Below are 23,588 nucleotides of genomic sequence, written 5' to 3' on the forward strand. Positions count from 1 at the left end.
TGTTACACTGAAAAATGTGTTGTAGCAGCAAAAGTGTGATTTGTAATTTCACAAAACTTGCCACAAATAGGTATATTCTATGATCTATGAACATAGCTAAATATTTCATATCGATATCCTCAACTACATTTATCAGTAGATTGCAGAGACGCCTTTTACTGTGCATCACTAACATCTTGCTCTCTGAGGCTCTTCTCTTACACAAAGACGAAGGAATTACCTTTAGTTGCTGCTGTAGTTCACTGTTCAATCTGGCCAAAACAGTGTTGGTTTCCTTGTTACGTCTGATTGATGCCTGAATTGCCTTCTTGTCTTTCCCCACTGATCTGAGAAGATATCAGAAGTATTGTAATAAGTAATTTTGCCATTTAGCTGAACATCTCACTTATAGTCCCCTTCTTTAAGTGAGCAGAATACTCTTTTCAAAATTCTTTAACTTGTTATACTGTTACATGTTCCCGCTCCTGTCCGGCTTGGTTAATCCCGTTTGTTTGCATGGAAACACAGATATCTATGTTTTATATATGCACACAGAGTTGGTTTCAATCAAAGAGCACACAGCGCATTTTAAAAACTCGTCATTATCAACTTTCTGAAGGCCCACCACAGCAAACCACATTCATTTACCTCCAAGTGACTACTGCAATAGACTATTTTCATGCTAGGACACACAGACTGCACATTTTGGACTGTTCATAGAAACCATTTAAAATTAAACTCTACATCTTAGTACTTCCACCACTTATTTCCAACATACTTGCAGAAGTTAAAAAGAGTTCACACTCCAAAATTCAAAATCTCTTAAAAGTCTCCCAGCAGTAGCAGCTTTGGGATGACCATATTTAAAAACCAAAAAGTTCTTAAATCATTGAATTAATCTAAATTAAACACACTGAAATTGTTTGCAACTCCTGGAACAGAAAGTGTGTATGCTGTTTAAATGTAAACTTTCCAGTAACAGATGTATTTATATACTTCTTGGGTTACCTAGGAATAGATGGCTGTGAAGCAAGAACAGCAGCTATGACACCTGTTTTCTGTGTATGTTCCTCAGCTTCAGGTCTTAGCTCATCTTCTGATTTTAATCTTCTACGAATAGGCTTCGGCGGTGGAGCAAGTGGGGTAGTGCCTTTACCCTGAAGAGGAAAACACAGCCTATTAACTCTCTGAAACTACATTTTATTTAGGTTATAACCTGGTAGCTTGTCTTTCATATTCAGTTACTGAGGCAACTGAATTTACAACCCATCAGGTATTTTCTGATGGACATCTAGCTGCATTCTCATTTGGTCTGGAAAAGACATGAACTACTAAATCCTACCATGTAGTGAAAAGCTAGTAAGTTGCTTCACACTGACAAAGAAGTGTGCAAGCAGAAACAGCACAGTACAACTGAGTACTGCAAACACACAGCAATGCAGAGCACACCTTCCCCCCCACTAATTATATGTCTGTAATCAAATAAAAAGCTATGCTTAATCAAGTTCTGCACTAAACATTTTGATCTGTTTCAAAAATTTGAAAACTTACAAGTATCTTTTCTGCTGTCTCAAGAATAAACCTAATCATCATAATATGTTGCAAAAATTCACCATACACATGCCTATTTGAAGCACCTATTGGGCTTCAAATAGGCATGTGTATGGTGAAAACTGGGTTCAGGTGAACACCTACAAAGCTGCTGTTGCAAATCAAAACAAACATTTAATTTCATATATATCAGACAACAGTGCTTTGTTCCAAGGGTACTTTGCATACCGCACTACTGGGGACATTTGCAGGTGCTTTGTCTTCAACTCTTCCATCTGCTTTGGCAACTCTAAGAGAACTTGCAGAATCAGAGGGCTTTTCAACCTAAAGGAATATAAAATGTATTTATGAATCTACTTCTCAACATATACTTCATCTGGCAACAGTTGGAATGAAAACAAGTATGCTGTGTTCTGAGAGAGCTGGGGTTGTTCAGCCTGGAGAAAAGGAGACTCAGGGGTGACCTTATCACTCTCTTCAACTTCCTGAAGGGTGGCTGTGGTGAGCTGGGGGTCGGCCTCTTTCTCCGGGCAACAACAGACAGAACAAGAGGACACAGTCTCAAGCTGCGCCAAGGGAGATACAGGCTAGAATTAAGGAGGAAGTATTTTACAGAAAGAGTGGTCAAATACTGGAATCATCTACCAAGGGAGGTGGTAGAGTCACCATCCCTCGAAGAGGTTAAAAAAAGACTGGATGTGGCACTTGGTGCCATGATCTAGTTGAGGTGTTAGAACATGGGTTGGACTTGATGATCTTAAAGGTCTCTTCCAACCTAGAATTTCTGTGATTCTGTGATTCTGATACATGAATACAGTTAACACGTACAATTCCAGTTCAATTCTCATTTAGAAACACAAGTCCAATGTCATGAGGCACAAAAGAGGCCGTGGCCTAATCACAAACTGCTGTTTCTGCTATTACAGTGCCACTATCATCTATTTGTCATTGCCAAAGGTTAATCCCTCCAATGGAACACAATGTGACTGTTCCACATCCACCTCAATGCAAAACAATCAGCAAGCTTAACTTAAGCAGTTTGCAGAGGCAGCTTAAGCTGGCATAGCTGGTTTTGCAATGAGGTACATGGAGAGTGCTCAGATAGGGCTGTGTCACTGACCTTCCTCAACAAGTGAAGCAAGACCATGCTGCTGACAGCTGGGAGAGCTTTAAAGCACCACAGGGACTTTTGCAAGCAAGAATGCAAAAGTGTCCCAGAGAACTTACAATCTGGATAAAAGCTACAAATTATCAAAGGAGAACATGAAGTAGTTTCTGCAATAGCAGCTAGCAATGACATTAATGCTTCCCAACTTTCAAGTCCTATGTCTGTAGTAAGAAACAAGTTTTTGTAAACATCTTTAATGATAGAAGGATGCCAGAGCTCTATTCAATTCAGCTGTTTGTCCAACGACTTTGAAGAAAAGCAAATTAATGGAATTTTAGCAGATGTTTACAACACATGACAGTCATCTCCTTTATTAAGGTATGTCTTAAAAAATACATTATTTAAAAATTATCAGCAAGTCATTTGGAAGACTGGCAAGAATGAGCAGAAGAAAGGTTTTGCCTGTGCGAAGTCTCAAATTATGTGTATTACCAACACAATTACGTTTGTGCCCATGTATGCTAATAAGCACAGAAATCTTTAAAATTACAGTCAAGAGATGAGATGAAAAGAATTCCTTCTGCCTAGGAATTCTAAACAAGTGCAGCAGTGTGCAATGTAATTGCTTTCTGGCAATGGATTGAGGCATCATAAAAAACCAAAACAGAACAAAAAACCCAACAAACAACACACCAGTGACAGAGGACAGCAGAAATAGGTTTTAACAGAGTCTCAGAATTGTTGGTGGTATTAAAGCCATCAATAAGATCTTCCCCTTCTACTCACCTGCAAGGCTTCTGAGTGCGTTTCAATTTCATCTTCTTCCTCTTTGTTTACACCTGAAACAGCAAATGCCTCAAACTGGCTGAAGTCTGCAAAATTTGGCTGCTCTGGTATTTGTTGAGGTGAGGTACTGCTATGAGCTATTAGGCCATCAGCATCCACTGAGCGATGCACATGAGGACCTGTGCCCTGCAATAAAATAACAGAAATATTTAGGAATAGAATGTTAAGGATTATTTGCCTTTTTAGTGGACAAAAATTTACGTACTATCAGTAGGACAAGATGCATCTCAGGCAAGACATGCATGAAGAAATACTTAAGAGAAAGGAAGTTCAGATATGCTACTATCCAGGAAATAAGACCAAAGAGGGATGTAATGTACCACATGCTAGACTCATTCAACAATAGATATTTCTGCTGTCTGGGGGCTTGATAGAGACTTTTAGTTTAGTTTCATAGAGAAACATGCTTATGTAATCACTGTATGGAATACTTCTGTCCTTGTACACTCCCTTCAGCCCTTCAGATAATTTTTGAATCCTTGTAGACGATTTCTGTATCACTGACTGACTTCTACTGCTAGTAACTTAGATTCTAACAAGCAGCTGCTGGTGAGAAACAATTGAAAAGCAATTTTATCTGTCCCATGTCAGATCTGCACAGCAGTTGAAGGATTCAGCTAGATAAGACAAAGAAAAAACTTTTTCAAGATGTGCTTTCCACCAAATCAGCTAACTGATATCATTCAGACTGTAATTGCAAAGATCACCAAGTCTGTGACAAGTGAAGAAGTGGAATCACTCCTTTTGGGGGCAGACATATTACATAAAGCTCTGCCTGCCATGTGCCAGACAAATGGAAGGAAAATCTTTATTTTGCAAAACTTTGGAAAATGGCTCTCGCCGTCTTCGTTATGGCCTACACACTATACAGGAATAGACAATGAAATGTGAAAGGATAACTTTTCTCTCTTTCCCACAATTCAGAGCTCTAGAGCCACTCATTCCTCCTCAATATCTACCTTAATCCCCACCCATGATTCCACCAGAAGCATTTTTTTATTTAGGAAGTACTACCATTTGGGTGTATTCTAGGTTTTGCCACCATTCACATCCTGGTGCTTTCAAAAATATATCAAGCATTTAAGAGATATATTAAAACTCAAGTTACATAAAAATAATGCACCGAGTTAGAATATGATTTTTCAGAAGTGACATCACCTGTGAAGGCTGTGGTCTTGGAGGCACTGCAGGCGGATAGGCAACAACTCCAGCCTGTTGCTGTCCTGTAAAAGATGCACCACATTTGGCCAAGATTGTTACTTTGTACATTACAGTGCTATCAAATTTTCTTATTGTCAACATGAAGAAACATTGCATTGTGCCTCATATTTGCCACTTGTCATATTTGGGCTCATAATTGTAATGTCACCTCCTTTCAAATTGCCAGACAGACAAAACCAGGATTAATCAGAACATGGATCTTGTACAGACATGGTCATATTCTTCTGGCTTTAGGATCTTAGGGTTTGGGATTTTTTTTACCCTCATTACAAGTTCTTAGTATTTTCTCATACTTTGTGATCCTGAATTTAAAAGTACTGATAAGTCAGAAGTCCAATAAAAGTCCTTAAGCAGAGCAGCAGAAGTGACTTTAATAATTTCCTCTGAAGTCAAATACTAAATACCCATCTTAAATACAGGAGATTCCAAAAAGACTCCCCTTGAAAATTTACTGGCAGATGCAATTGATTGGATCTGGGTATACAACCAGCATATTCTTTCCTGACTCTGTTTCCCACATTCATCCAAAAAACTACAATGCCAGAATTCAGAATTTACTTTTAAATTAGCTACTTAAGTAAAGTACAACATACATAAATTTTAACACAAACAATACAGTAAGGATGACAACATATGCAACTTCTTTTATTCAGAAATGGTGCTTTAAAAACCAATATTCTAAATCATTCCTCAGAGAAAAAAGCATTGACTGCTTCAGGAACACATGTGCTGAAAAATAATACACATGGAGAACAGAGCATATCTACCTGGGGTGACTGAAAAGGATCTGTTCATATCTAAAGATGATGACCGAGAATGAGAAGCATGAGGCCTTGGAGGGGGTGGTGGTGGTGCAGTGTTATCTGGAGATGTTCCTGAATGTGATCTGCAAAACACATAAGTTTCTGTAGTGATTTTAGGTGGCTACAACAGAACTAAAAATCAAAAGTTCTTCAAAGCATACAATTAAAAAACCAAGTTTGACAGAGGTAAAACTCCCTGATTGCCATTGATTTTCAAGATTGCCATATTAAACTTCCAGTATTCTTTGATTTTAAAACTGTTTTTATACTTCAATTTACTTAAATATCCTTTATTCAAATTACTCTTATATTATCACATGTAATTTATCTTTGGGAAACCAACAGCTTGATGCATACCCCAAACAATGGCAGCTCAGGAACAGAGAATGATAAATATGGTAATTCCATCCAGATGATAGTCACTATAATTTTTAAGATGTAGTCAACATCCTGTTTAGGTTAAATGATGTAAGCTCAATTTGATTAAAGAAGAATATTGGGTTTCTGTTGGACCTGCCTCCAGGTATATTGAGCCCAAGAAGTATCTCAGTGTACGAGACAGCAATTTAATTCTCTGCCTGAAATTTTCCAAATCTATACACTTGGCAGAATCTTCAGAAATTTTGACTCATTCTTAGGTAGCATCACCATCTAGTGGATATCTGCTGCAAATTCATGGAGAACACATGCAGGAAGGACAGAAGAAAAAATTACTGTAATAAGTGCCATTTAAGTGGGATTTATTGTATACAGAATTTTTGTACAACTTCCTTTTAAAAGCAGTTTGCAGACGCTTCCTAACTAGCCTAATTTGAACAAGACAGATTTATTGAATCACTGACCTGAATATAGCTGCTTTTTTATTCAATTTGTGACAAAATCTTTTCTATGACTGGCCTCTGCAACGTTCTTCTATAACTACTGTAAAATGTAAACTTAGGGAGGTAAAGGCTACCCAAGTTTCACACAAAACCTGGAATTTCTGAATGTTTAAGTCCAGACACAAAACTGAGTTATCACAATAGAAAAGTTGATTTTCTTAATATATTCTCTATGGCAATGCTTTTGTAATACTGTGTAACTCTCCAGCTGATGAAAATAAAATCTAATTATACTGACTCCTTGGGTCATCCCTCTAGCTAGTACAGTAAAAAAAAAAAAAACAAAACACAAATGGAATTAAAAATGGGAGAAAGTGGTTTAAGGAGAATTCCAAGGTATCATTATCTGACACAGCCTTGTCAATTTTTGCTATGTGAAAATACCAAAATGTAGTCTTGACTAGTGGTAGGATTAAGTACAATGTCATCTCTATACAAAATTGCAATGGGTAGAAGAGGTGCCAGTGGAAGAAAGTAAAAGAGTAAGTGGGACAACAAATTTCTTGTGTGCATACTGCCACAACTACCAGGTCACGACAGAAGCTCCCCGTGCCATAATGTGGGAACTCATCAGAAAGCTTCCCTCATCTACACAAGTTCAGCAAGAGAACCTAATCCAAAGTCAAAGAGTAAAAGAACACGTTGAAACCATCATGTTCATAGTGCAAAAAACATACATAAAAGCATGACAGAGTCACATTTTCCATTAGGTAACAATGCAGGAAAGAATCTTTCAAGTTGCTGTACTGACAGGCAAATGGAAATCTTTCTTTGCCATTGAAGTCACCTTAATTATTTTTGTTTTGAAACTTACCTCTGAAACTGATTGTAAGACAGTTAATGGTGTAGCTGGTTTTAATCCTATTCAGGCAGATTTAATGGGAACAACTAGCACCAGCTAGTACAGCACATTCTGTCATGTGAAATGATGCAGTTGTTGGTTTTGTGCTTGCATGGCTTTCTCCAAACCCTTAGTTTACATTGGGCATTTGACTTTGGCCCTTTTTAAGTTTATTAGAAGAGATGGAGTTACAGCCATAGTATTCCTAAAGTGTACTTAATTCTCTTTTAGGCTATAGTGTCATAAGGTTCTTCTCCAATAATGCCTAAATGGATATTTTTAAAAATACAAAAAATTGGTTTCAAGTAACAGCATGCTCTCACATGCTTACATTGCTTTGTATTTAAGGGGAAAGTATTAAGATTCTGATTGAATGTGGAGATTCACATGGAGCACTTGACTGGCCAACCTCAAACAAATTTTTAGACAACTTTCCTTTTTTAATTTTCACTTTCCACACTAATGAAAGCAACATATATTGCTAATACATTAGAAAACAGACTGTTTACAGATTCCTTAGTGTTAAAGTTAGGAATCTGTTTTGCCACCATTTTATAACCTAGTTGTCAAGTAACCAGGAGCTGAGAACAGGCTTCTTTAAACACCTTTTACTTGTTTTTTTTCAGGTGCTACTCTACTGACCGTTGCCGTGTTACAGCATTTCCCATTTGCTCCGGGTCTGAAGTGTAAGAGTCCGAACTGCTGTAACCATCTGCTGGGAAAAGAAAATACAATTTCATATTTGCTTTGCATCATTAGCATACCCTAAGAGACAGAAGTAACCAGTAATTTCAAATATCCAATTTCTTTTGTTACAAAAAAGGTGTATGTCTTTGTATTGCTTCCCTGTAAGGTATCATCTGGTCAGGATTCAAAATCCTCAAACCTGAATGATTGAAGGACACAATACAAACCAACTCCATTCACCCAACACAGTAGCTGGTTACTAGTACCATGTACTGAAAATAAACAATGACAGTAATGTTGTATTTAAAATACAAAACCTAAGTTTTACGAACAGTCATTTTTAAACACTTGACATTCCATCACTTCAACAATCTAGTGAAGAAGAGTAAGGGACATCCAAGGAAAAAAAAGCAAGGGGTAGAACATGCCTGATTTTAGAAGTGCTGAAGGACTTAGAAACCTTAGGAATCGGAAAAAGGAAAGGCTATGTACAGAACACAGATTAATGCAGTTGCTTTGCTACTAATGTAACTTCTGTACCTCCAAGTCTGGTGGTCAACCTTATTTTGGACTAAACCTTTTCTAAAACTTCCAGCTTTTGATTAAGGAAATCTACAGAAATGAAAGATGCTATTAAAGCATCACAGATTCTCAAGGACACCCTTACCCTTAGAAGCTCTGCAAAGCATGAGGCTTTTTTCCCCAGAAATGAGGAGCCTCACAAAAATCACAAGATTTATATGGAATGAATGTAGATAGAAAAATTGACCTCAGGATAATTTATCACAAGAGACTATTCTAGAGCACAAAGTAAACCAAAGTTCAAGGTGGAAGTCACTGGAGCAAAGGGACTCAATTTGTTGCCAGTGAAGAAGAAAATTCTACTCAAAAACATCAAGATTTTTCTGAATTACCCGCTCTCAAAGGATTATTTTAACCTCCTAGGACACTGAAGTTTTCAAAAGTGGTAAGACACATCAACCAGGCCTCAGAAATGAGAATCCTGCAGAGATGACTTTCCTGATCAGCAAGGCACATTCTTACCTGTTACATTTTTTTATACTTCTTCTCCTTAACATTGCAGGTACTACACAATGCTTATATCTTACACTGCAATGTGGTTGTTTTATTTCACCATGTTCTTCCTCTCAGGGAAAAACACTCTATTAAAGATTAAAAGATTAGGCTGCACTCAGATAAGGAAAAGGGAGCACCGAAAGGCTCTTGAACTTGGATCCTGCACACAGCACTAGTTCCACATTAAAAGATGATGTTTGCTTGTTCTTTTGCATTAGCAAACTTCTTAGTAAAAACAGAACTGTGCTTGAAAAGTAAAATTCAGACATGGTCAGGACACTGGTCAGAACGAAGAGTGCCACTAAAACAGAGCTCACAAGAAAAGCAAAACATATTGCAAGATGGTATTTTCTGAATTCCTCCTGTATTACAAACCAATCAAAGTACTTCTGGTCTTACTAATGCAAAGGATTTAAAATAATGACTTCTTGAAACTTTATTTTTACTGAAGAAAAGTAAGTTCCTGACTTGAAGAAAACAAACAAAAAAAAATGGATCTTGGAAAGACTCTAGAAATTCATTCAGGCAACAAATAATCTTGGACCTCTCCAATATTAGATAAGTGGACTAATCAAATCAATATAATGCAACATGCTTTGGGCACAGAAGATACTACAAATTGAAAAGGCTATTAGAATGAAATAAACAGTTGAAAAGCTGCATTTAAAATGGAACATAGAAGTCTGTAGGATTTGCTTAGTAGCTTAACCAGATGAGAATTGCCTGGAAATTGTGGTCAACACATTTTCACTCTTTAGAAAACATGTTACATGGTTCTGAGGAAGACCAATCAAATGCTACTTAGGGAATTCCACTTTATCTACATTGAATTTTTCATTCTAGGATTAAAAGAGAAAACAGCAAGATGGAAAAGAGCTGACAAAAATGAATTTTCTTGAGCACACAAGGTAGGAAAACAACTCTAGTGACATCAGTAGAACTTTCTTAATTACTACTTCTAACACATACTTTATATCAGAAATGTTTCTGTTCTTAGGATAAGTTTATCTCATTTTAGAGCTGCTACTATCCAGCCAGCTTTCATTCACTGAGGAACATATCAGATCTACACTTTGTGTAATGTAAGAAATGAGACCAGAAAGCACTTTGATACTTACTAACTGTATTTCCAGATGAAAATTTTACAGATGAACTAATTTTATTTTCTTCTGGGAGATCTGATGGTTTCACAAGTAGTGGACTAGTAGGGTTAGCATGATCTAGAGGGAAAAAAAATAGATAAATGAACTTATTCTAACTAGCCTTTATTTCTGGTGCCAAAGCTTTACACTGGTTTTCTGCCCTTATCTAAAATGCTGCACTCAAGACTAAAACTGGTGTATTTTAAATCAGAAATAACACTATTACGAAGTAAAACACGATTTCTCAGCTTTAAGAGCTGTGAATTTTCAGCTGTTTACAAGGCCAAATAAATGTTAAAAGAAGTGTGCTGTCAATACTATTAATTCTCCTATGCAGAAGACTCTGCATGAGTTCCATGACTTTAGGAAATACTGGTACACAACTGAAAACTAAGACCCCCCCCCCCAATTCCTTTAAGAAAATTTATCAAATCACCTTGCTTATTATTGACCAGAGTAAAAAACAGCCTGCCAATATTCCCAAATGCTTGCAAGTTTCAAAATAATAAATGCAGTATTTCTGACCACAGAAGAACAAGCTTTATGAATGCAGGTTATGATCTCCATCTCCAGTTTCCTTCAGTATCTAACAAGGAAACCCAGACATTCACCTGCAGGTCCAAATCCAATCTTTATAATGATGCTGAACTACTCTCCAAGAAACTGCTAGATTCTGCTAGAGAAGGTAAAATCCTCACTATAGCAAATGGCCAATTCAAGCGCTGCACTTATCTGAACAGCAATTCTTAACTCAGTAATGATGCTCATTACAACTTCAGATTTATTCATCCTTGGTGAAGGAGAAAAGTAAGTACATTCAAGGCAGTAAGACCAACTCTAACTGTATGAAACTTCCCAAATTAGCAAGAGAAAATGTCCTACCACTTCCAGTTCTTTTAAGCTCCATTTCCTGCATGTGGATTTTGCTTGGAGTCATTCTTATAGGAACTGGATGCACAATTGCAGTGTCCTGTGGAAGAGATCACAGTTATGGTAACCTAGTTTAAATCACTCTTAAAAGAATCTCTTACAGTATGTGCAATGTTAATTCTAAACAAAATTTCATAGATTTAATTTATTTGCACAGTTCCAGGGAATTGAATATACCCAGAAAACCAAAGCTTTCTAAGCTTTAGTCTCTATAATGTTAACTTAGCTACTTAAAATGGCACTAGGGTATGTTTCTATAGATAACTGCAAGTAGGACCTGAATTTTACCAGCTTTCTACCATTTCTAGTGTATCAGACATCTGGTACTTGGAGCACTTCTTAAAAAAAAAAAAACCACCCAAAACAATTTAAACCCTGACTCCTCAGCTTTACTTATAATGGCCTCAGAAAATAATGGCCTTTCTAAATAGCATGAATAATGCTCAATGAAATAGGTACTTTGTAGTAATTTCAGACATTTTCTGGAGTCTTTAAAATAGCAAAAATCTTCTAAACATCAGTATAATAAGCTCTATGGAATATACCTCTAGACAGGCAATGGCCCTACACTTAGGCATTAGTCATTCAGACAAGGGGCTCTGTTTAAAGTACTTTACAGACAATCCTTTCAATTTAGTTTGAACACTGACTGCAGACAGCTTAAAAAAATAATCTCAAAACTCAGAAGCAGCCTAAAAATAGTGCCAGGGCTGTCTGAAATTTTTTACTGTCATCCATATTCAGAATACGTGAATGGGTGGGCCAATGACAGTACAAGAACACCCCCAGATTATATTAAATTTATCCTAGAAATAACAAGAAGTTTTAAAACTACCTTTGTATCAGAAATTTAATCTGTTCTGACTAGTCAAGTAGATAAACTGTACTAGGTGTAATACATCTACATTGGTATTTTCTGAAACTATTTCAATTACATTCACTACCCTTGTTGCAAGCAAAACCACTTCCTAGTCACAGCTCAAACTTTTTTGTTGCAGGAAGCTTTTAGGAACAGTTACCACCTTAAAATATACTGCTTTTTCTTCCCTCTGTAACGAGATTACCATGCAATGATCACTTTTACTGTGGCTGCTTCAGACTTGTGCTATAATCTAATGTGCAGCTGTACAGAAGTCATGCCTCAAATAGTTAAATGGATTTTATATAATGCATTAATTTACATCATTAAATTCATTTTACATAAAACAACACGTTACCCACTTTGACTTACAAAAGGCATACTGTGCTCCCATACTAAGGGATAGATGCACTGTTCTTCCACCTATGTTTTACCTCCAAAGCAGCTACTTTTCCAACTAAAAAAGACCTGGTTTGTGAATTTACTCTCTAGATAGTTATTAACAACTGCTCAAGAAAGCTGGTTTTCTCTCCTCTGGGGAACCAGTTGTTTCATAAATCATTCCTATGCATCACTACTGAAATTGCTAAAAACAAAATGTCTGCCTTCAGCTAACTGAACATTTGTCATCATTTGTTCTTATTTTAATATTGAAAACAAAGACTCTAACCCCAAAGTGTGTTACCCTAGCAAGTATCAAAGATGCTCACCATTCTTTTCTAAACTATAAAAACTATAAGCATTTCAAGGAAAGAACTCAAGAATGTGATCAGCCATAAAAAAATTTTGCATTCCCAGTGAATTTCTCTATATACATACAGAAAAACATGTACTCTATAAAAGAGGTTTTTCATATACCATCACTGCTCTAATTTTTAGATCAGTACATGAAAAAATTCAAACCTCAGGTTTCTGTCATCTGCTAATTATGTGTGAAAATAAATTATTGTCTTATTGCAGAAACAAGACAGTGACAGTCAAGCAACTATACACAGCAAGTAACAACTAGGAACTAATTTACATCATGTTTACCTCACTAAAACATAAAAATACAGTGTATTTAAAACAAAAACCATCTCAGACGAAAGAGGGCTGGTTTTTGCTTTCAGTAGGACATTTTCACTTGTTTTGAATGTTTATTAAAGGTTAATTCTGAGCATGGGGAACAGTGCACTTTGAATTCTAGCTTTCAGCATCTGGAATGCTATTTCTACATGAGTATCAGTGTTAACTTTGAGACTGCAGTGCTGATGCATTGAAAATCTATGCATATTTATGTATTCTATCTTTTCAGAAGTGACAGGTTTAACACTAAAAGCAGTTAAATGTGTATTATGTGCACCTATTACAGCACTACACAATCAAATGGACACCAACACTGTAATTAAATTAAAATGGACACTTGGTGCTAATTAAGTCTGTAAAAAAAGCAGGATGAAAGCAGCAGCTAAATACTTCATTTCTAATGCATTTCAGAACTGCTTTAATGTCACATGGTGTAAAGCTTAAAACCAGCAGAACTTGAAACACTGTAGTGTATTTCTGGCTCCCAAACTTGGCAAGATATTTAACTACATAATCCTTCAGAGCACTCCTCACTGAGTAAAGCCTTAGAACACCACAGGTTTAGCTGGAGAGATACTAAAAGCCTTATTAATAAGTAGCTTGGTAAAAACATTTGGAATACGAAATACCACACCCATCAAAGCTCAGTAGCTTTTTTTTCACTGAAGTTGGCCCTGTTTTTGTGCAAATCAGGCTCTGCAACTCAAAAAAACCCCAAAACAACACTGAAGACAAATTCTACAGCAGAACTTGTTTATCATAGGGAGTGGCCCTTGCACCAACTTGCACATATTTTCAAAAAAACATTGTGTTTAAATTCTTTGTGTATGACAGATTATGACAGAAGTGTGGTATTAGGTCAAAATCAACAGGAAAAAGCAATCAGAGATTAAACATGAGCAGTACTAGAAAACTGATATTTTGAAAATAAGCAACCAAGTTATTTGCCACCATTCCCCAAAAAGCAGTCCATGGAATCATGCATAACAGATAAATACAATGAATGGAAATTCAGGGTTAATAAAATTAATTTCAAACAAGCAAGCTAAGTGATTGACTTACAGGATCAGCTGGTGCAATGTTAGAATCAAATTGGGTCAGAGTTTGTGAGCTTGAAGAGCGTTCGCTAAATGTCTCCCACTGCTGAACAGACAGAGGAGAGAAGTCAGCATGATGAGGAAGATGAGAGTAAAAGATCACTGAGGAGATTTAGCATAGTAGTTCAGAGGTTGCACTGGAAAGAACCATATTTGCACAGGAGAGTACTTCACTTGGGAAGTACCCTGATATATATATTAAGTATTTCTATTTCTGAGATTGTTGTGGAACCAAGTTTGTTATCTGTCAATATAAATATTTATATTCACCTTTTATAATGAAGATACAGGTGCACAGGCAACCCAGAAGTACCTTCAGAGTTCACACTTGCCAATGAACATCACACAAGGTAAAAGAACTGCTTAAGCCGTTCATGTAATTTAGAGATAAAAACCAGAGACATGTTGTGTGCATCTGTAGTCATAAAATCCACAGAAAGGTTCCTCAGCTTTGTAGCTGCCAAGTTTCAAATCTATTTAGTAAATGCTGATTTTCTTATGAAGTCCCAGACAAATGAACACTGAGCAGAGTACTCCAAACACATCACTTTAGCTTGCCAGTGCAACCCCCGAGAAGTGATTCTACGCCATAAAAGAGCATTTCCACAAGTCTAAATCACTGACAAGGCAAAGAATTAAATCCAAATATACTGTTGATTGCTAAAAGCAAATAAGTCAATCTCTGAACAATTTTATAAGATATGGGCATGCTGTATCAATACATGGCTGTCAAGAATCCTCATGCAAACTGAATCAAGTTATAGCCACAACTGGATCAACAAAGCATCGAAGTACATAAAATTATTCTGTGATCTAGAAACCAGATTAAAAAAAATCACAAGAATGCTAAGCCTGTTATATTTTGGTAAAATAACAAGTAAATATTAAGCAAGTTTCAAACACTACAAATACAAGTTCCAAAAATTAAAACCAAAAAATTTTTAGTGCTCAGAAAATTCAATAAAATTACGTTTGTTATAGTTGTGGAAAAAAACTTGGGTGTTGGGCTCTATGACCCTTGTGGTTTCTTTCCAACTCAGAATATTCTCTGTGTCATATTCTTGTCCCATCTCTATAGGTAAATCAATCTAAATGATCCCAGAAGACACAGGACAAACTATATGGTGTTAGCCAACCTAATCTTGTGTTCTCCTCTACACTAAACTATATTCAGTGAACAGCCTGTATGTGAACCAAGTCTAAAACAGTTATTTCAGAAATAACTTCTTAAGGAAATTCCTAAATAACTGTTTACTATCACATGAAATCAAATTCAGGAAAATATTAACTAAATTTGTAATTGCTCTCGTGTGATAAAACTTCTTGTAGAGAAAGAGCTTTATCTCCTCATTTCAAATTTTAAATGAGGGCAAACATTATGGATTTCTATTCATATGGGGGTGGGTATCTTTTCTGGTTGTTTTTTGTTGTGGTTTTCTGTTGCTTTGAGGGTTTTGTTTGTTTGTATTTGTTTTTAACACAAAACTACCCTCTTCACGGACAGAACCTACCAAAACCTTTTTAGTAAGGATTCCCAGCTGCTCTGTCCCTGTTTAACATTCCCTGCATTAAACAGTTCATCTCTGTTCACTCCACCCCTTCATGAAGAGGCAGCACTGCAAGTAGTTTGGAGCTTCACAAACCTGTGAGTGAGCCAGTTTTTACTAAGTCAGAAATTTAAGTGCCAAGTTCTGCCAGCCTTTCTCCTGATTTGGCCTCTTGCATTTGCACAGTTGCTCATTTTCAGGAAACATATTAATATTTATCTTAGGTCTACCACTACCCTTTTAAACTTGATTTGGCCAGTGGCTTCCCAGTTACTAGTAAGACTGGCAAACAGACCACTTCATTACAGAAACATTAATTGTTCCAAAAATTCCATTGGGCACACACCACTTCTGTTACAGTTAAGATAAATGGTAAAATATTATTTGTTACAGATGGATGCTTAATCTCTCTTACCACCATGCTCTGAAAGCAAACTATAGGTACCTTTATTACTTGTCCTTGGGCTCACTAGCTAGGCACAGACAGATAAACACCAACACCTGCTCTAGGAAATCTGCTGTTGTGCTCCATCCTGAAATACTACCAGAAGCCAGCTACTGCTAATTCCACAGTTAACAGAAAGCTAAATGTACTGAGAATCTACTGGACTGCATCGCAAACTTCGCAAAATTTAAAAGCATTGACAGGGTAAAAATCATGCTAGCTAAAGCTGAAGTATTTGTCCTGTCCAACTGCAAAAATGTTTTAAAATTACTTTCAAAAGGTTAATTACTAGAAACTAAAACTCACAGCAACCTGAACCATTATGAATAGAACACCAAGATATTTGAAACAAGGTGTAACAATTGTGAACTTAAAAGCAAATCTCCCTGTGTTAAAGCTAGTATGACAGCTGCATGACACTCAACAGTTTTCAACAAAAAATTTGTAGTAGGTTTTTCTATTATTTTTAGCTTCAAAAATTAAGTGCTCAGCCTTGAGACTTGGATGGAAAAGACATCTGAAGTGAGAAAGAAGTGATGAGTGAAAAGATGAGAATGTGAAGCATGTAGTATATCAAAAGTTAGGCAGATTTTCACGTTGTTCTTTATGCTGAAGTTTTAAATTGATGCCTTGGTCTATACCTGGGAGCCTCCAGTAACTGGGCCTGGCAACTGGATTCTATAAATCAACTATGAGCTAGAAAGAACAGAGTAACCAACAGCTTTGAGACTAACAGGATGAGACTGCTTGGAATGACAGATAATACAAAGATGCAGAGCTTTTACAAGCAATTCATTTGTTGATGACACTTATAAGAGGTTGAAAGAGGAAACAATTAGACTGGGGCCTGCAGCAATACCAGAAATTTTTTCGTGGAATTAAAACCTTGAGGACTTTGACCTGATTCATGCTGAAAAGAAATTGCCGAGAAGAAAGAAACATGCACAGCAACACATCTGAAAAATCAGAAATTCCTTTGGGTTAGAACAAAATACTAAACATTTAGTTCAACTCTTATTTTAGTATAGTTAGTATCCAGTAGTACAGCTACTGTGAGAACTTTTCCAAACCTCTTAAGCTATAATACACTTTCAAAAAGAAAGTGCCACCTTAAGTGAATGGATAGTCAGTTTCATAAGTCAAGATTCTGGCTGACTGTAAGTGACTTTGTTCCACTAGTGGAATTACCCTATTCAATGGGTTTGATTTGCATTAGACACTGAAGGATCTGTTCAATTATGAGGCAGATACAAAATTATTAGCTTATTAAATCTTCATTGAAAACACAAGGGAATGTGTCTGGGCAAATTTTAATAGAGATGCAGACATTTACAGCTTTTTAGCAACAAGTGAATGACTCTGCTGCACCTCCCTCTTAAAACATAGCTTCTATTTGACAGAGTCACTGTGTCAAATAGAACAACTAAGAATCACTAAATAATTTCCAACATTTTTTAATTTGATAAGGATGTGACTATGAGGCTAGCACTTGCCTTTACAAGGAACTGCATTTCCCTGCTGAGAAATGAAGGAAGTTTCCTCTGCTCCTAACTTTAATCCTAAAAATGTGCTTATTTTCTGCTTCATGCTGATTTTCCATTGGTTTGTCTAAATCTTTTAATATCAATTTTCTATTCACTTGAAGTCTAACAAAGAAAGAAAAAGAACCACAAAAAGCTCTTTTAATAGAAGGCAATGCTTAGCTACTGACAGAACTATCTTACATGTTAAAACAAGTTTTCAATCCTTATTGAGTCCCAGATTATCAAAAATAGTTTTCCAAAAATAATTTCATTCTTTTTTCCCCTCTCATAAAGAAAAGTAAGCCTACATCTTCTTTGTATATGGCTCTAGTCAGAAACTCATTTGGGGATCAGAAGTAGCTCTTAAAACATTGGTTTATTCTAAGTCAGAGGCAAAAATGTTAAAACAGAGCAACAAGAAAAATCTAGGAATCAATCCCTTACAGGCCTTCTAAGCAAATGACATTTGTGGGGAAAAAAATATAAAAAATACTGCTTGCTAACTTCACTTTCAAATTTTGACAAAATACAGCTCTAACTGCAGAGGACTGCTTATATAGCAAATATATGTGCTTAAGTATGATGAAGCAGAAGTATGTAACAGTAAAACTTTAAGATTTAAATAAATTTAGCCAATGGCGGCTTCAGATTCTACTCTGAGTCTCAGCTTCTGAAACAGGGTCATGACTTCTCTGTGTTACTGATGATATTTCAGGCTAAAATCACCTCCAGAAATAAGTCTCAATGTCCAGATCTGTCAGAAACTTATTCTGTAGTTTAGCCAAAGTGTCTGCTAAAACAAGTTCTTCAGAGGTAACAAAAATATGCCCTAAATGAAAAAAACTAGGAATTAATTCAACTTTTCCAAAACACGTTATGAGATAAATTTTGTGGTTAATGTAAAGCTTAATTACCCTTAATAACATTTTAAATAGTATCTCACAATGAGATAGAAAAACCAGAATGAAAACTTTTTTCTTTTGCATTTTAACACATAACCTTCTTGTGTCTATTGTCCTGCTAACTGTTTAATGATTTGTGATCAGCAATTCACTTATGACAAATCATGGACACATACACAATTTACTTACTGATGGGTAGCGAAATAACTCTTATGTAAAAGCACTGACCTCACTGCTCTGATTCAATTCTGGCCAGGTCTGGTTTAGGGATGGCATTGATGGAGACTTGCTTGGAGGTGCTTCTGCTGGAGAGCCAGAGTAACCTACCTCACCAGTCTGTTCCCCAACTTCTGAAACGACAGGAATCACTATGAACAAAAAACGTAAATTGAATTCAGTTTAATTTTAGAAGAGTTGCTCACATCTTATGGAAAGTGCAAAGTGCCCTTTATTTTAATCTTTTTCAAGCAAATACTTAGCAGCAGACAAAACCTACAAAAACCCAAGACCTCTCATTAAGTTAAGTACTGTTAAAAACTATTAATCAGGTACTACTCTTATTTTAAGGATGTTCCTGAAAATCAGACGTTGAAGATTACTCTGTACCATCCTATCCTCCCAGTACTTAGCCTTTAAGTGGCTTTTTGAGGTTTTCATTACATATAGAATTAAAGTTTTTCTTACAGCACGAGAAAATAACTTGCACTAGTGTTTATTACATCATATCCTGCACTGAGCATTTCATCTTACAGAATAAAATACTTCCTTGTATGAAAGGCCAGAGCAAAACCAGTATCTCAATACAAACACAAAAAAATATGACAACTGATTAAGAAAACCATTCCCCCTTAGTTTAGTCTCCAAATAATATTAGCTTCAAGCCTCCTTGCTGAAACAGTGGTGTTTCCATTCACATTTTGCAAATTGAGTAAGTCCAGCAGCTGTCACATTGCAACTGTCCTTTGGCACCGTTCAGTTTTCTTTTGAAGTAAATCTGAACAGCAGGTCAAGCATTCTGTCTAACACAGTACAATCCTGCTTACAATATCTCCTATTCTAGATATCAAAATGCAAGCTAAAGCCAGGCATTAAGATGCTCAAAAAACCCTGAAAGTTCAGATTACAACTGTACAGCGTATAAGCAACAGTTGAAAAAGTGACTGATAAGTAGTGGGACATATTAGCATGATGTCAGCAGTCCACAGAACTAAAACTTCAAACAAGACAAAATACTAAACAAAAAAAAAAAAAAAGGTTTAATTAAATTACCATTAAAAAGGACTGCTGCATGGGTATGTGCTTGAAGATGATTGCCACAAGAGCATGTTTTACCAATACTTCTTTGAAATTTATAAAATTTACTGGTTTCAGTTTCCTGAAGAGCTGAACTCTGCAGCCTTCTCTTCTGCTAAGACAGGTCAATATTCTGCCTGCTAATTTTCATTAAGAATAAACTAATAACAAATCCAATGTCAAGCTGAACTGAAAACACTTGAATAGTCAGTGGTTACCACCTGTACCTCTGAAAAGTAACAACCCATTATTGCCTCCAGAGAGCTGCCAGGGACAGCAAAATGCACAGCCAAAAAGCTGCAGACCAAAATGAAATTAATTGTGCTACCTTGAGGTCAGATTTAACCAAAGTGCTACTACCATGAAAAAAACCACACACAAAAACCAACTCTTCAGAGTTTCAAAGGTCATGTGAACTTTCTTTAAATAGCCAGACATGAGGCTGTTTCCATAATGTTTCCAAAATTATGCCCAGCACCTAGCATCCTGAATTGTTTTCCTCTAGGTAAAGCAATAAAAATAGGTTACATTGAGGTGTCAATGTCACCAAATAGTCAAGCTGACATGCTGTGGTCATTGTAAACAAAGCAATACATAAGTCCAAAATGCACCAGGGGCAATATTTTGGAAATACATATCACATGTTAATTAGTCTGAAGTGTAATAAGAATAAAAAAAATTCTATTAAGTTAAAAACATCAAAATTCTTGTTTTACTGATGGTATTCTACATAACTGAACTAACTTCCGGTGTTAAACACAAAGTCAAAAGATAAGGCTGAAAATTATTATGGATAGACTACATAGCTACTGTAATTCAAAGAGTTCTGTAAATACCTACATGAAACACGCCTATGACGTTCTATGGAAAATTTTAAGGGTTAAAGTAAATGTGTAAGACATAAGGCATGGCAGATTTCTTTTCTTACAAAGAAATGGCACTGTGGCAGCAACCCAAACAAAAATTCATAGAAAAGTAAAACTTGCTTTTCAGCTTTTGTAAAGGTTGTTAGCTTTTACTAACTGAGATAAAATTGAGTTTGAAGGAATTACAATTCTGTAGAGATTTACTGCTGTACTAGAAAAATTACCAACTATACAAACGCTTAATTACACAATAAGTCTGTGCCATGTGAGAGAAACACCTATCTCTAGTTATGAAACCAGATGTAAAGCAAGATCATATCTCAAACAGGTTTGGAACACCTGCAGCTGGTCACACACTGGATTCACAGGGCTGATGAGGGAGAGGCTGTCAGAGGAGCTCACAAGACTTCTTCCTTTGCTATCTGAACACAGCCCAGAGGGTGCAAGGAGCCCTCTGCTAACTCCTTCTTCTGGCCAGCAGTTCATTTTCAAAATGGAAAAAAAGCAGAACTTTGCAAGTGCAGAGGATAAGTGCAGAAGATTAATAGGAAACTTTCTAACAAAAGAACAGGATTAATAATGGTGCTGTCAACACTTTTGAAATAAAGTTTACCATCTTGCACATTGGTTTAAAAGATATTTGAGCAATTCATCTTCTTCAACAGTTTGACTGTACATTATTCATACTGAGGCATGTCAGCAGATAATCAACCTTTTCTTTCTTTGAGAAAGTTTTATCCCATGCAAAAAGTGTACTCTTAAAAAGACACTCTGGTGTCATACTTTAGTTTCTCTTTCTAAGACAATTTTGGAAGAAAGTTTTAATGAAACACAAGTTTTACAGGAACTGAAGTGAAAAATTATTACCAAAACCTAACTGGTTCATCTTTCTAGGCAAATTTACAGTTATTAAGATGAATTTCTGTAACTCATCAAGTCCAATAGACAAACCTATCACTAACTTTTAAATTAGTAAATGTATGCTGTTGTAACTAAACATAAAACTACAGCCACATCAGTAACTTCATCTGAAGTATTTTATTCAACATGGAAGTTTTGGCAATAGATCATGTTACGTGCTAGATAAGAACAGCTATTTCCAATGCTGCTGATCCAAATAAATAAATATATAAATAAAATAAAGCTAACTGGATAAAAGTCCACAAGTTTGCAAGAACTTCAATTTTTCATTGTAGATTTTAATTACTGCAGAATAAAGTAGCAGATTGTCCTATTTTTAAGCATGGCTTACATAGCAAGGTAAACTTTTAACTATCACTAGAACAGGGTAACTTCCCTTTAATACCAAAGGAAAAAACTTCTAAAAGCAAGTTGCCTGTAAAATGAGAATAATAAACATACACGTAATATTTTTGTTTTAGTGTCTGATATATAAAGTTTCCAGACAACTTTAGCTGAAATCTAATACCCATAACAGATCAAGACAAATATAGCTGTTGGATGTGGAGTTTTGGGGATTTTTTTAGTGCTTTAATGTTATTTCATTTCCTAAATAAATGTTATTTCACTTCCTACCAAGATTTTTTGCTTGATCACCACTTTAACACAAAAGTTGACAGAATGGAATGGTTTTTGACATTTCCTAGGTTTTAGCTCAATAAACTGCAGCTAGTTCTCACAAATGTCTTCATCATAGCAAAATGCTAACTCATACTGAAAACACTTCAGCAGCAGCTCTTTGAAAAGCCAACCTACTCCCACAGAAAATAGGTTCATTATTAAAGCAGAGATAATAAGAAACACAGTATCTAGTTTAAGAACTCCTCCATAATTTTGAGATTAAAGTCTCAGACAGCCTACAAACACAGTATGAAAAGAGTCCCCTTGAAGAATTTAGTGAAAATAAATAAAATTCTAACAAATCATTGTACTTGTGCACTCAGAATGTAACCTGAGTTTCCAAGCAAAAACTGCTTGTTAAAAAGTAATCTAAAGCAGCTTTAAAATACTCATTTTTTTATATTTTAAAATAGATAAAGGAAACTAAGATGGCCACAGACATCCTGTTTTTAAACACCACTTTAACATGGAACAGTAGTTTGTTTTTCACTCACAGGACTAAGTTTTTGGCACATATTAACAAGTAGAACTCATACATTCAGTGGTTTTTCTGGGAGTACCAAAAAGTAAAAGGCAATGCACAGAACAACACAATAAAGGATAAATCTGCTTTCAAGTCAAGAGGTGAACGTAAAAAAAAAAGGGTCTGTGGTACTGATCCTGCATTTTTAAACACCTATCCTGTCCTTAGCATTGAATCTGGGAATATTTTCAAAGTACCTTTGATACTTAGAATATTTTCATAAATGAGAGTGAATAGAAAGCATACTCATTTGAAAGTGAGTCTAAAGTATAGCTGGCTTGGGAAACTGAAATACAATAGCTGGTCATGAATAAAATCTATACTGTGACAATTTTATTTTCCTTAACCTTTAAAGGACACAGTCAGTATTTCCAAATGTAATAGTGTATGTGTACTGCTCCTAAATAACTGCCCTCTACAGAAATATGTACATGCTCAAATTAGCTCTGAGCAATAAGATCTCTAAAAATTGTACAATGCTTTAGTTCATATTGACAAGTGCTTTCTTTCATACAAACAAGTATCCGCTGTAACAATTAAACCATAATTTTAAAATACTGACATTTGTGTTGAACCCGTATCTTACCCGTTGAGTCTTCCAAATCAATCAGCTTGGGCATTAAACTTTCAGGTAACTTTTCTGGCAAATCATACCCATTCTTCCTAGCAACTACCAGATGAAAAGCAGCACAGAACTCGTCCAATGTCAGTGCACCATCTTTATCAAAATCTGACAGTTCCCTAAGAAGGAAAACTTAGTGTAAATAAAATTTCTAAAGATTACTTTATTTCCAAAAGACAGGCTTCCGATTTTGCTACTT

General features: G+C 35.9%; 1 protein-coding gene across 14 annotated transcripts in view; it reads right to left on the bottom strand.

The window, feature by feature from the left end:
• The window catches only part of REPS1 (RALBP1 associated Eps domain containing 1), a 63,992-nt gene that overhangs the window by 4,194 nt on the left and 36,210 nt on the right, over positions 1 to 23,588 (bottom strand). For 2 of the 14 annotated variants that reach the window (XM_059468804.1, XM_059468795.1), the window contains exons 8-19: positions 23,354 to 23,508; positions 18,733 to 18,872; positions 14,053 to 14,133; positions 11,019 to 11,106; positions 10,113 to 10,214; positions 7,873 to 7,945; positions 5,473 to 5,591; positions 4,643 to 4,707; positions 3,425 to 3,610; positions 1,759 to 1,854; positions 988 to 1,136; positions 221 to 326 (exon numbers count right to left, since the gene is read on the bottom strand). In XM_059468804.1, the coding sequence (XP_059324787.1) occupies positions 221 to 326; positions 988 to 1,136; positions 1,759 to 1,854; positions 3,425 to 3,610; positions 4,643 to 4,707; positions 5,473 to 5,591; positions 7,873 to 7,945; positions 10,113 to 10,214; positions 11,019 to 11,106; positions 14,053 to 14,133; positions 18,733 to 18,872; positions 23,354 to 23,508 (1,360 nt within the window). The remainder of the gene's footprint in view (positions 1 to 220; positions 327 to 987; positions 1,137 to 1,758; positions 1,855 to 3,424; positions 3,611 to 4,642; positions 4,708 to 5,472; positions 5,592 to 7,872; positions 7,946 to 10,112; positions 10,215 to 11,018; positions 11,107 to 14,052; positions 14,134 to 18,732; positions 18,873 to 23,353; positions 23,509 to 23,588) is intronic. The other 12 variants (XM_059468803.1, XM_059468801.1, XM_059468802.1 and 9 more) reach the window with 12 other exon arrangements.

This window comes from Ammospiza nelsoni, chromosome 3 (assembly GCF_027579445.1).
Source record: "Ammospiza nelsoni isolate bAmmNel1 chromosome 3, bAmmNel1.pri, whole genome shotgun sequence".
Taxonomy (NCBI): Eukaryota; Metazoa; Chordata; class Aves; order Passeriformes; family Passerellidae; genus Ammospiza; species Ammospiza nelsoni.